At 40.2% G+C, this 15,056-nt stretch overlaps 1 protein-coding gene across 1 annotated transcript; it reads left to right on the top strand.

The window, feature by feature from the left end:
* The first annotated feature begins 1,703 nt into the window (after positions 1-1,703).
* Positions 1,704-12,317, top strand: asun (integrator complex subunit 13 asun). The gene is made up of 2 exons (XM_080266010.1): positions 1,704-1,930; positions 10,436-12,317. The coding sequence occupies exons 1-2, from the start codon at positions 1,704-1,706 to the stop codon at positions 12,303-12,305; spliced, it is 2,097 nt and encodes a 698-aa protein (XP_080122136.1). The 3' UTR covers positions 12,306-12,317.
* Positions 12,318-15,056: the final 2,739 nt, after the last annotated feature.

Raw genomic sequence — 15,056 nt, 5'->3', positions numbered from 1 at the left:
ATCTCACCTAACCTTAAAATAGCCTAACATAAGTTTAACATAGCTAACCTTATCATTACTTAATCCAAAAATAACCAAATTTTACCATACAAAAATAAACCTAATCTAACCAACTTTTAACTTAACCTAATTCTTAAACAAACCTAACCTAACCCAGTACTAACCTAACCTTACATGAGCCCAAATTAAACTAAGCTAACCTTACAATAATCCAGTCCACATATAAACAAACCTAATCTAACAAAAATTAACCTGAAAATAACCTAACCTTGATTTCAAATTAACCTATCTTGAAACTATATTAGAAAGGGGATTTTGTTCTAGGGGCTTGACCAATTAGGCTATTCTCCTAGAGGATCTTGTCCTGAAGGTGTACACTACTGCACAACAGCACATACTACTCTACAGCACTACACCTTGCACTATTTCACACTAACATTGCTGTACACTACTATAGACTACATTAAAGCACACTATAATTTTCTACCAACCTAAAGCATAAGTTCATTCATTGCCAGACGCCATGTATCCCACACGGGGTGGCCAAGGGCTTAGAGTTACTGTAAAACACTAATTTATAGTACTAAACACTGATGAGCATACAATAGTAGAACACTAATACTGAAACCACTAATTTACACTAATGTACAATTCAGCGTACTGTATATTGTTGTACAGCACCTCTATTGACTACCCAATTTAGTGAAATAATTCGTTTACACGAGAGAATGCTTAATTCAATTTATTTTCGGGTGGCTGGAAGATACGGGAGACGTTAATGGCAGCCCCACCCTTAGCGGCGATCGTAACTCCGGCTCCCGTAAGGTCTCCGTAAGTGTTTTGTGCATGCCAACATCCGACGCCGCTCCCTTTTCCCCCGACCGTAGCGAGTTACCGTAACCGCGTTAGTGCATTGAACCCTAAGTAAGAGAACTTATAGTGATTGTGTGAGTCCCCAAATAAAAGAACTTTCAGTAATTGTGAACGGAGAATAGGGTGCGCGGGCGAATCAAAAGTCTATGTATAAGTGCCGCAGCGACTACCGCACCCTGTCCCATTTATAGTAGCATTCCCCCCCACGGACTCTTAATCTTCTTCATTCCCCTTGCATCCAATTAAATATATATTCTGCCTAAAGATGAAATACGGGTATTGATACATATAGTTCATAACATAAGTGTACATGCATTATACCGTGTGTTAAGTGTAACTGTGCATTGTGGTGTCAAAGGCTAACTCTGTGTCCCTGTCTCCTGTATATCAAATATCACACTGTGTTGTATTGTAACGGTGTAGAATTAAGGCAATAGATGTATTAAGGTATACTGCCTGTTTTTTTATGTCCTGTTCCTTTGTGGGTCCGGAAAGAGGACCCCGCTCAGTCGCTAGTGTTTTTAGGACGAGAAGTCGACCTAAAAACACTCAGCATAACATTTGTAAACAAACGAAAATTATGTGGTTACTGTGTATTATGTATTTCCTTATTGAATATAATACTTTTCCTGCTCCTGCAACCTCGAGTAGTCTCGGGACGCCGGGCGGTCTTCAGTATAACTGGCTTGGCCAAACATTTACGAGTCAGCCGCTTCTTTTCCTTAAACAAGAGCTAAAGTATCTCCAGCAGCCCGTATTCAAGACGAGTGTACTTTACCGTTGTGGGGGCATTTTATTTCTACAGTGCAGCTTTGTCATTACGGTTCAGTATGTCCTTCCCAACAAGTCATAAAACAGTCTTTGTTTTGGATCATACTCTGACAGCTTCGTCTGGCGTTAAACTGGAGATGGACAGCTTCTGCAAGTCTCGCAGTGGAAGTAACAGCAGTAGTGGTGGCATACACTCCCTCACACAACCTATTAACCTCATACCTCTTTTGCCTGTCACAAAATCCCTCTGGACCTGTGCTGTGGAGGCCATCACAGAATATTGCAGGTAGTAGCATGTAGGCCTAGGTAACAAGCACAGTGCCCCAAGATTTTACATAAGAATATGACAGTTGATGTGTGGTATTTCCAGACTCTCTGTTGGAATGAAGTGTTCACAGCATCCTTTGTTATTTTAGTTCTATTTCAACCAAAAACACAGTTATGAGTTTTTGTTATATTTTTTTCAGTATTTTAGACAATTCCAAGACTTTTCTTCTGTGGCAATGTTGTTGCAAATTGTTTTTATTTTACTCCTAAAGGTTAGGTTAGGTTATCTTCAAGAGTAAAATAAAAATAGTTTGTTACAAAAATGCTCTAGAAGAAAAGTGACATAGAACTGTCTAAACTACCAAAAACAAGGATCAAATTCTCATAACTGTGTATTGGGTTGAAACGATGTTTTTACCCTTACCAGTACTTTTTTATTTTATTTTATTTTTTTTTTTTGTTCATAAATAGGGGGTTCATTATTGTACTTCATACTGGATTTAACAGAACATGAAGTGTTACTTTAATTGCCGAGCATTATTTTGACGGTCGTCTTCTGTGTTATGTACAAGATCTGTCCAGAAAGTATCCAACGTGAGGCTCTAAACAAATAAATATGGTAGTTAACCTGTTGAGCTAGGATATTAATCCTCCTCAAAGTAGCCTCCTTCTGACTTAACACACGTAGCCCAGCATTTTTCCAATGCCTGAAACATTTTTCAAAGTTAGTTTTCGTTATCTCATGCAGGGTCCTGGTCATTTTGGCCGTAAGTCATTAGGCCATAACCTAACCTAACCAAACTTCAGCAGTGTCATCTTGATGAAGTCTGGTTATTTAGGCTGTTTGGATGTTATGGCCAAAATGACCTACGGTTGAAATGACCGGACCACTCCTGCAGGTGCTTTGTCACATTTGTTTTTATCTCTTTTCTCGATGAACGTTGCTCAGGACATGTCGGAGTGTGCAAATCGCAATCAAGACTTTCTGAAGACTTGTCATTGGAAATGAGATTTGGATGTATGGGTATGACCCAGTAACCAAAGCACAGTCCTCCCAGTGGAAACATGCAGAGTCGCCTCAGCCAAAAAAAAACACGACAGGTCTGCAGCAAGGTGAAAATGCATGTTGACAGTTTTTTTTACTACTGTGGTGTTGTGCATCATGAATACACACCAGAAGGTCAGACTGTCAACAAACATTACTACCTCGATGTTATCCATCGTCTTTGTGATGCAGTTTGGCAGAAGAGGCCAGACCTTTGCAATGTGGCAAGTGGAAGCTGTACCATGACAACATCCCTGCCCATTTGCCTCAACTGATTCAGGAATTTTTGACTAAGCAAAAAATCCCACAGGTCCGCCAGGCTCCCTCCTTGCCAGACATGGCTCCGTGTGACTTTCTGTTATTCCTCAAGCTCAAAACTCCGCTGAAGGACATGTCTGATTCCACTCCTACCATTACTGAAGTATTAGCATCATTTGTTTGACTTTTCATTGCCGGGAGGTTAGGAGTGAAGAACTGAAGGTGGCTGGAAGGTATTGAGAAGATAATATACAAAGAGGAAGCACAGGGAGTTATGAAAAGGAAAGAGATGAGGATGAAGCTGGGCCACTAGGATCTGGTCGTGACGGCCAAAGGGTTTGTTTACAACCAGTGGGCAAAGGTAGCTAAAGGTAGGTTTTGACAAAGACACAACAGCAAGCAAGGTGATACGAGCAACTTATAAACTGAACCAATCTACAAAAGAGGTCAAGAATGTTACAGTGTTTAGAGATCTTTGTATAACACACAGGGAGAAAAGGAAGGTACTGGTGGAGGACATGAAGAAGAAATACCAGGAACTGAAGGATAAGGAAATAAAGGACGTGGGGAGAGCGTTGTGAAAGTTAAAGTGGATCTGACTCAGCAGCATCAAAATGTTTAGAGTATACGTGCACCACACTGCAACATAAACTCTATCTATTGCCAGATGCCTTAATCCCGTAAGGTATGACCACAAACAAATCACCTCCATGTCACCCTGTCCAGTGCCACTTTACTGCCTTGCTCCCAGCTCACACACCCCTCTCTCATATACAGTACCTCTCCACTCCATCCCTCCACCTCATCCTTGTCCTCTCCCTCCCTCTCCTCCCCTCCACCTCACTTGCATACACTCTCCTTATTAGTCTCTTGCTCTCCACATAGCCAAACCACCTCAGTGTATTTCTCCTAATGCTTTCTATCACATCCACACCACAGTACTCCTTCACCTCCTCATTTGTCAGTCTGTCTCTCCCTGTAAATCCACGTGCTCTTCTCAAAGAGCTCTGTTCCACTGCTCTCACTCTCGACTTGTGTCTTTCCAACAAGGTCCAAGCTTCACTTCTGTATGTTAGAGTCGGTATCACAGTACTGTCATGCAATGACTTTTTTACTTCCATGCTCACTTCCTTGTTCCTTATCACTGTTTTGAAAGAACCGGCAACCTTTCTTCCCTGTTGTACCCTTTCAAGCACTTCACCCTCTAAACTTCCATCCCTACTCATCACACTAGCCAGGTACTTAAACACACCCACATATTCCATTTCCTCCTCATCCAGCCTCACTGTACATCCAGTGACTTCACTTCTATCAAAGATCATAACTTTATTCTTACCTACATTTACCTTTAAATTCCGTTTCTTACACAGTCCCAAACTAATTCACTATGCTTTGCAGTTCCCCTTCGTCATCACCTAACAATACAGTATAGACAATGATATCTTAAAATGGATATAATCCTGGCTGAAAGGATGAAATCTTTCTTCCGCCTCCCTTTCATTCTCTACAATCAACACCAAATCATCAGCATACAACATCTCCCACGGAAGTCCATTTCTGAAGTCACGTGAGAGGGATTTGAGTACCATGATAAACAACATGTGGCTCAAAACTGACCCCTGATGCACACCAATATTCACAGAAAACTCATCACTCAAATCTACATTCACTCTTACCTGGGTGCGAGCACCCGCATACATAGCCATAACCACCCTAACCAGCCACTCCTCCAAGCCAAGCTTTCTCATTGCCCACTTCACCACCTCTCTAGGGACTCTGTCAAAGGCCTTTTCCAAATCAATAAAAACAAAATACAGATCCCTTTTCTCTCCTATATATTTTTCCTGAAGCTGTCGAACAATATGGCATCAGTGGTCCCCCTACCTGGCATAAACCCAAACTGCATCTCATCAATATTCACTCTTTCTTTAATCATACCTTCTAAAACTCTCTCTATTACCTTCATTATCTGATTTAAAAGCTTTATACCTCTATAATATAAACATCATATATAATGTTTACATTTTATGTATATATATATATACAGTATATATAGTAAGATGGAGGAATAGAAGAAGGGAAAGACAAGAGGAAGGAGTAGTTGCAAGGAGAGTGGAAAGGTTACAAGAGGATGAGAAAAAGGCAGAGTATGAGAGAGAAGTGGAGGAACGATTGGGCAAATATGAATGGGAGATGTGGAAGGTGTGTGTAAGATATTTACAGAAGAAATATGTGCAGCATGTGATGTGGTGTGTGGAAGGAAGAGAAGACGGAGGGGGGTGCAAGGAACAGCGTGGTGGACTGAAGAGGTGAAACAGGCTGTGGCACAAAAGAAGAAAGCATACAATGAATGGATGAGAAATAGGGGCGTGGAAGAAGCTGAGAGGCAGAAGAGAGAGTTATATGTGGAAAGAAAGAGAGAGGTGAAAAGATTAGTAAGAGAGAGTGGATGAGGAATTTGAGTGTAAAGTGGAGGGACTGTAAGAAAATGTTCTGGAGAGAAGTGAAAAGAGTAAGTGAAGTTAGCAGGGGAGTGAAAGATAAAAATGGTAGATTACTAGTGGAGAAGGGAGAAAAAGTGAGCAGATGGAGAGAACACTTTAAGGAATTGTTGAACGTAGAGGATGGAAGTAATGCGAGTATAAGTGGCTGGGGAATGGCTGGGAGAAGGAGGGAGGTGAGAAGACAGGAAGAAATCAGTAGGATAGAAGTTCTGGAAGCAATGAAGAAAGTTAAATCGGGGAAAGCCCCAGGAATTGATGGAGTGTGTGGTGAAATGCTGAAGCACGGGGGAGAGATAATAGTAGAATGGATGTGGAAGATGTGCAGATTGGCCTGGGAGGAAGGTAGAGTCCTGGAGGATTGGAAATCAGGTATAATTATTCCCTTGTACAAAGGAAAAGGGGAAAAAGAAGTGTGTGGTAATCATAGGGGCATTTGTCTTCTTAGTATAATAGGAAAAGTGTATGGTAGGATACTTATAGACAGAGTTAGAGAAAGAACAGAGAAATTAGTTGGAGAAGAACAGGGAGGCTTTAGGAAGGGAAGAGGTTGTGTAGATCAGATATTCATTCTTAGATCTTTAGTGGAAAAGTTTCTAGAGAAGGGAAAGAAGTTGTATGCGGCTTTCATGGATTTGGAGAAAGCATATGACAGGGTGGATAGACAAGGATTGTGGAAAGTGTTAAGAATATATGGAGTAGATGGGAAGTTGTTGAATGCTGTGAAGAGTATGTACGATGGTGCGAAGGCTACAGTGCGTGTGGATGGTGAACTAAGTGAATTTTTCTCTTTGAAAGTTGGTTTGAAACAGGGATGTGTCATGTCTCCATGGTTGTTCAATCTGTACATGGATGGGGTAATAAAAGAGGTACAAGGTAGGGTAGTGGATGTTGGAGTGGCCCTGGTGAGAGAGGATAGTGTTTGGAAACTCCCTGTACTGTTGTTTGCAGATGATACTGTGTTGTTGAGTGAAGACGAAGGTGAGCTGCAAGGCTTGATGGATGAGTTTGAGAGAGTGTGTAAGAAACGGAACCTAAAGGTGAATGTAGGGAAGAGTAAAGTGATGGTCTTTGAGAGAGGTGAAGTTAGTGAATGTACAGCGAGGTTGGATGGTGAGGAATTGGAAAATGTGAGTACGTTTAAGTATTTGGGTAGTGTGATGAGTAAGGATGGAGGTTTGGAGGGTGAAGTGCTTGAAAGGGTACAGCAGGGAAGAAAGGTTGCTGGTTCTTTAGAAGCAGTGATAAGAAACAGGGAAGTGAGCATGGAAGTGAAAAAGTTACTACATGACAGTATTGTGATACCAACTCTAACGTACGGAAGTGAAGCTTGGACATTGTTGGAAGGACACAAGTCAAGAGTGAGAGCAGTGGAAATGAGCTATTTAAGAGGAGCCTGTGGAGTCACGTGGAGAGACAAGCTGACGAGTGAGGATATAAAGGAGCGTTGTGGTGTGGATGTGGATGTGATAGGAAGTGTTATGAGGAACACACTGAGGTGGTTTGGCCATGTGGAGAGGATGGAGGGTGAAAGACTGACGAAGAGAGTGTATGTGAGTGAGGTGGAGGGGGGAAGAGGGAGGGGGAGGCTGAGGATGAGATGGAGGGATGGGGTGGAGAGGTATATGAGAGAGGGGGGTGTGAGTTGGGAGCAGGGCAGTGAAATGGCGGGGGACAGGACAACTTGGAGGCGATTTGTTTGTGGCCACCCCGAACGGGATTGAGGCGTCTGGCAATAGATAGATAGATAGATATATATATATATATATATATATTTCTATATATATATATATATATATATATATATATATATATATATTTATATATATATATATATATATATATAGATATATATATATATATATATATATATATATATATATATATATATATATATCCATGTGTGTATATATGTATGTATGTATACATGTAAAATCAAGGGCCAAAGTGGGACGCTTAACCCGACAACTGCTGCATTAGGTTTCCTGGTCAACCCCCCATGTGCAAAAAAAAAATAATAATAATAATAATAATAATAGTGATAATAATTTTTGCTCATATGAAATGAACCCTTTCGCACATGGGTAAGCTAATAAGTTTTGTGGGAAATGACATGCCGGCTTATCTCCCCCCCACCCCGCCCGCTGCGCGCTCCAAAAATGTGTATTCTCTGCTTAGTTTCACCACCCAAACATATATATTTTGCCACAAAACCCACATATTCCTATTCATCAATGTTTGTTCTACACGATAACCAAAAAACCCACACTATACGTACATTAGGGCCGTGTGATTTAACATTCAAGAGCATACATCTTATTTCCCAACATCATAAGTCAAATGTTTACTAATCAATCTCTACATGTTATACCATCATTGGAAAGAGAATTTTATTGTCTTTCAAATGCCAGAGGCCCCAGTTTGATACGAGGTATGGTGTTTGAATAATAAGCAAAAAAGTAAAACCCACTTCCGACAGACAAGTTTTTTTTTTCAGGGAGTGCTAGAGAAAAACTTTTCTCACCACTGTTATGCTTTTATTTTATATTCCAATGCAGAATTTAACAGGCTTTCATTTGAGTCCACAACGGTGATCCTAGGCCTCATAGTTTTCGAGAAAAACACAAAAAACTATGGTGTACCCACGCTATGTTCTGACTGTAGGGCAGTTTCCTCCCTTCCTCTAAGCTACTGCATGTATTTCACCAATTCTTTGTACACTAGATATGCACACTATATTGATATGGTTCACTGTCACTATTATTATAGCTGAATACTCACATTTGGTGCAGGGTAGAGGCAGTGTAGTTGATTAGAAACAGTAGCACAATCTTCGTTGGGCCAATGGCTGATAACGACCAGGATTGCTTCACAAGCACCAAATTTCCCATTGCAAACACCAAATCTAATCACAACAGTGCCCAAACACTATACACAAGCACTACTGGTATGGTGTACAGTAATATGTTGCACAGCCGGGACGGGGGTAAGAGTGGAAATTTAAAGGGACAGAACCATGCAGTACCTTCCCCACTCACAGCTCATTTGGTACTGAATAACCTGTCCGCTCTCTTGCTGTTGTCGAGACCCACAGTTGCCAGTTCATTACTTTTGATAAGGAGCAGGGAAGCTATGACGCCTCCAAAATGACGCTGATCGGCCCAATATTTTTCCTCTGGCGAAAGTTTTTATGCTTTAATGACGCCAAAAGCATCAGTGAGTATAGTCACAGCCACACCAATATAATGACAAACATGTCATCGTGTGCGGAGGGGTTAAAGAGTGCAAGGAAAAGTATAGGAAAAACATATATGGGTTCATTATTTACCTTAGTTCAGCTGTGGTGAAGTACTGAAGTTGCGCATCTGACCTCTCCCCTCCATAGTAGTAATACGGAGATACCGAGGATGCGTGGGTGGTGGTAGGACGTGCAGGGGGCAACAGAAATAGCTCAGTTGAGACACCAAACGTCATTAGAAATGCACTTATTTTTAAACAAAATTTGCTCATATGATGTATGTAGCAGCCACACATTATCCATTATATGAAGTACATAGCAGGTATTTGGTTAAAATGGAAAAGAGTTTGCTTAAACATGGGTAATGCAAATTTTCAGGTCAGTATCTGCTTTAATTTAGCCACAGCAAGCACCAAATCAAAACAAGGAAATTTCATTTTTTAACTTGACTCTCATGATGTATGCTGCATTCTTTCTTGGAAAAGCTCATGGTGTATGTGACATTTCTTGGGTTAATATTGTCATTTGCTGATGTTTTCCTATACCTCATACCAATTAATCTGGTCAGGCATGTATGGCAACACTGTTCCTGCCGAGATTTTGATTGGCTGGAGGTGTTTGTTCAATTTCATTGTTGCTAAAACTGATACTCTTTTTATTATCAGATGTGATATGAGTTTGTCAACAATACAATTGTCAAAAGCAATAAGAAATCCGTTATATACTTATCAACAATGAAATTTTCATAGGAAGATAGAGATATTGAGTCAAGAAAGTATTATAACAGTCCAAGTCAAGGTCAGCATTAGAAGAATTCCTTTATATCTCCGACACTTCGTATTATAACAGAAAATTAAGGAAACCTGCTTAATATAAGCGTTGGTATAACACACATTTAAAATTTAAGATCAGTCCGCACCCTTAAATCATGCCACAACTCTGAATAATTTATAATTCTAATGAAAAGACTAGTTCTGTGGGGAGGGAGGTTTGAAAAAATCGCGAAAAATCAAAAAGTAGGCTAAAGGAAATCTGTTTCATTATATATCCTCTATGATCACAGTAAGGACTGATCTAAAAATTTAAATGTGTGTTATACCAACGCTTATATTAAGCAGGTTTCCTGAATTTTTTGTTATATTACGGAGTGTCAGAGATTTAAAGGAATTGTTCAAATGCTGACCTTGACTTGGACTGTTATAATACTTTGTTGACTCAATATCTCTATCTTCCTACGAAAATTTCATTGTTGATAAGTATATAACGGATTTCTTATTGCTTTTGACGACTGTATTGTTGACAAACTCAGTATCGCATCTGATAATAAAAAGAGTATCAGTTTTAGCAACAACAAAATTGAACAAACACCTCCAGCCAATCAGAATCTTGGCAGGAACAGTGTTGCCATACATGCCTGGCCAGATTAACTGGTATGAGGTATAGTTCCTTTGCTGCATATTTACTGAACTTTTTCTTTTTCAGGATTGTATGGGATATCTTTCCAGGCTCCAGACTGATTCGCTTCATTGCAGTTGATAAGACCATCCACAAACTGTCTTCATGGAGTCCTGAAGATCAAAATCTTCCAAATTTGAGTAATTCATTCATGCTTCTAGGACCAGCCAGAAACATAGGTATTGGCAAGCTGGATCTTATGAAGGGTCTTAAAGCTGCAGTTGAGGTACTCACAGAACCGTCAGCAGTCCAGCATGAAAAACGAACTTCACTGACTGAGAGTGCTACAAAAGTGCTGAATAAGGGGAGAATAATACTAGTAACAAAAATTGATAATGAAGATGAAATCAGAGCCATTAAAGAGAAATTTCATGAAGCTCTTTTACATTTGAATAAAGTTGCTGCAGCAACAGACAATCTTATGGCGATTAACCATTGCGATCTGGTGATATTAAACTTATGGCCTGAGGGTCCAGGGTGCCCCATCCCACGCAGGTCATGGCCAGATGTTTCTACGATTATGTCATGTGAGTTTACAAACATACAGGGTGGCGTATCCTTAGCACCTAAATTGTGTAATCTTGTACTGAAGCATTATGACCTTGCCTCTACTACTGTTACTGGTATACCAATGAAAGAGGAGCAGAATGCAAGTTCTTCAGCAAACTATGATGTTGAATTGTTTCACCCTGCTGCTGCACACACTGCCATTTTGAGAGGCATACCAACTGAGACTGCTCATCTCAAAACATATCGTGAAGGTGCTGACTATGAAACAGTAACTCTGAAGTGGTGCACTCCTCGTAGTAATGCCAGCATAGAACTTCAGCATTGTTCCTCTGCATACAGAATCACCTCAGTTGATGTAAACAGCAGACCTTCATCATGTCTCACAAATTTCTTGCTGAATGGGCGATGGGTTATGCTGGAAATGCCTCGGAAATCTGGTAGCAAAGTTATATCTCATATGCTGGCCTGTCATGGTGGAGATATTTACATACACACTATGTATACAGCCAGAAGCATTTTAGAAGATCCTCCATCCATTAGTGAAGGATGTGGAGGAAGAGTGACTGACTATAGAATTCCAGACTTTGGAGAGCTTATCAAAGCAAACAGGCTAGCCCCCTATCCAGACACAACTCCAGCTGGTGACGATTCCTCTACACCATTGGAACAGAGCCGAGAGCAGTTAATCAGACACACCAAATACTGGCCTATTACACTTTCCTCAACATCACTGTTTACCCTTGGCTCCCATATTGACCCTCTCACAAATCTTATGGTCAAAGAAACTATGACAGAGGATGAAGTCACTGAGTGTAAGCAAGTCATACTCAATCTCATGAGTATGGAAGCCCGGGGGGATCCACTACCTTCCCCCATGGCTGGACAGAGAGGTAAGGGCCTGAAGAGAGAGGATCAGTATCGAGCTGTGTGGGCAGAGCTGGAACAGTATCTCCAGATGCATCTTCATTCCCAAGCTCATGAAAAGGTACTTGAGTGCTTTATGGAATGTCACAACAAGGTTGCTTCACCAGAGTACAAATGTGATGATAAAGTTGACATTGATCAAGCTTTGAAAGAACTTGATGACTATAACTATATGACTGAGAGAGAGAAAGCGGATTTCAACACAAGCAGTGGGAACAAGCACACACCTTCAGACTTGTCTGTACCAGACAGCAAACGTCGCCACTCTGCCCCTCCACCTCTAGCACCAATGGGGCGCAGTAGTGGGGTTAGTCTTCTCACACTATGGGAAAACAAAGTTGCTTCATTGCAGAGTCAGTGCCTTGAGTTTCAGGGTCGAAAGAGGGCAGAGGGTAATGTAACAAAATTGTATGTAAATCTTCAGAAGGACAAAGAGAAGGATGATGGAACTCGCAAAAAGTGATTACTGTAATTCCAAGGTGAAACTGTCAACTCTCATTGTTGGGTACTGTATAATTTCATGTACCGTTGCATCTAGTGTTTTCAATGTGTGCATTGTACTTTATCAGTGTGTTTTATAATTTTTTTATTCAACCATTTATTTCGCTTATCACACAGCTAATACAAGATACTGTAATTAGAAACAGACATTGTTGATGATGGAATGAAATTAATATCTGCCATGTATTTTTAAGTAAAGTAAGATACCGGGTAATAGTTGTCTGTGGTGTCTGTTGTAGTATAGTGACTTTCTAAATTTAGGCAGTATCACAGTGGTGAATGCTATTAAGCAACATGACACAGAACCTGGCAGTTGTGCAGTGCTGAATGGCATGTAGATGTGCACTGTGGTATGGTAGGTGTAGTAACATAATTTCCATGACTCAGTTTCACTGAAAGGGTCCATCACTCAAATTTGTCATATTTACTCTGATTTGTATACTAAATAATTTGTTACATTTTATTATTTAAAAGAAAATTGTACTATTGTACTATACTTCACTCATCAGGACTGTCTGTGTAGCAGTAGCATTCATAGCTCAGTATTCATCAGCAATGAGTGAATTGTTCTGTAGCACTTTATATCAGTTTTTACAGAAACCACATGATAGCTTAACCCCTTTTGAAAATTGTATGTAATTTTGACAGTGGAATTTCCCTTGTTTTATCATATTTGCCCATGCAGGATGATGGTCGTAATTTTTGTTGTGGAGTGTACATTGTTTACTTTCATTTGGATAAATGTATGCTTTACTTTAGGCAGCAGACAGTCCTTACCAATTCAGTTCATGTTCCTCTAGTTTGTTTTCTGTATTTTTCTGACTATTTTCAAGATGGTAAATGACCTTTCCCTACTGAAAGATTTCCTTTGTTATTATCATCATTTTCCTAAAGCCATACCTTCGGTTGTCTGTTTTTGGCGTAATGGAATAATTTTACCCAGGCGTTTTCAGAGGTGGATTTTGCTTCCCATTTACCGGCAGGAGGTTAGATTAAGTTGGGTTGGGTTGAGTTGGGTTAAACTATTAGGTCCAGTTATGTTACATTTGATTAGGTTTAGTTAAACTCTCAGGATAGTACAGTCCCTTCCGCCATTACACTGATGAATTAACCAGCCGCGTCCCATTGGTGTATATATACGTCCACACGTTTTGTCACTGTCAGTCCTGTTGATGTATATAAACGCGCATCAATTGCAAGGTCCCTAATTTGCACAATTTTCATTTTCATTTTTCGCGCGTGATTTTTGGTACGTATACACAGGAAACCTTCCTCTACAAGATGCCAGGCAGGGACAATGCCTTACTCCGCATGACCTCCCCCCCCCTCACTCCATTGTTTCGGCAATTCACCTGTTACCAGTGACACGGTCAGTAAGGAAATGTCGTGCCACAGTACGAAATTCAGGGCCAAAGTGATTCATCATTCGATGACAGTGTGGAGGACAAAGTTTACGTAGCATTATAGGAAGAAATAGTCAGAAATGATGATCAAGTAATGTTGCCAAAAAAGATCAGGTATGTTGTGTTTGGTGAGTGAAACAATGCTTATACAGTATTGCCTATACAGTATCACTGTGTGAAAACCAATATACTCTTGTACTACATATAAATTCGTACCAAATAAATAAATAAATACCGTTTATGAGTGGTGAGGAATAGTTACCCTTCCATAGAACTCGTTTTCTTTGGGGCCAGCCTGGCCAGCCTGATAGAAAACCCAGTAAGGTAAGGGGTACTCATAAAACCAGTAAGGTAAGGGGTACTCATACCTGTATCAAGTATTTTAAACCTCAGGTGAGCGATTTCTCTATGAATTTTCAATGTTTCTCACCAAAAGCGGAGGTTTGAGCCAAAAAATATTTTTTCCAAAATTGGTCGGGATTGGGGGGAGTCAGTGGTGGAAAATTGGTCAGGACGGGGCGGGTTAAAAGGGTTGTCCTGGTGAAACACAGCTTAAAACAATGGAGAAATAGGTTTAACATGAAACGTTCCTTTACCACCCCAGAATTAATCAGAAAAATATAAAAGACAATCAGGAAGAAAGAATTAATTTGGTAAGGTGCTTCTACTGCTTAAAGCGCATGTTTAACTTCAACTGCCCATGTATTGAGGTACGTTGGACATGTGTAGAAAACGGTTAATGAATATTAATAACATGCAGAAGTGTGATTGTGGATGGTAAAGCACCAAGAGACAGACCTAAGAATACCTGATGTGAGGTCCTACAGAATGACCTTGGGGTTAGGGAAGTGAGTAGAGACATTGCCAGATATCATGCAGCACGGAGAGCTGCCATCGGGTGAACATGGCCAACTCATGCAAGATGTACAAGTTCTCTGAAAACAAACAGACAAACAGATGATTTTCAGCCCAGCATAGAGTAAAATAAGGTCTGTTGGCTGTTCTTCAATCTAATCAACTGATATTTTAATTCCAAGACTACTTTGAATTAGTCCAGTCATATTAAACCGAAACCTATCCTCATATAATGAAAAACATATTGTACTTCAAGACTGGTGTAATATTTAAACACTCATCAAGGCATTTTGCTGGTTGGCTAAGTAAGACTGTACACTGTCGCTGTAACGTCTGTGAGTATTAACAGTAGCCTAGCTATCTTTGGAAGCAATATTCAGCAGGACTGCAGTGATATACTTTACTTTATATATAGGACCATACATTTATTTCCATGTTAACTGAAATTAATGTGT

The sequence above is a fragment of the Coenobita brevimanus genome, chromosome 18, assembly GCF_032717465.1.
Source record: "Coenobita brevimanus isolate Jiangsu-jjx chromosome 18, ASM3271746v2, whole genome shotgun sequence".
NCBI classification, from domain to species: domain Eukaryota; kingdom Metazoa; phylum Arthropoda; class Malacostraca; order Decapoda; family Coenobitidae; genus Coenobita; species Coenobita brevimanus.
Note: the sequence above shows the minus strand (reverse complement) of the source record. Positions and strands in the feature narration are given on the sequence as shown.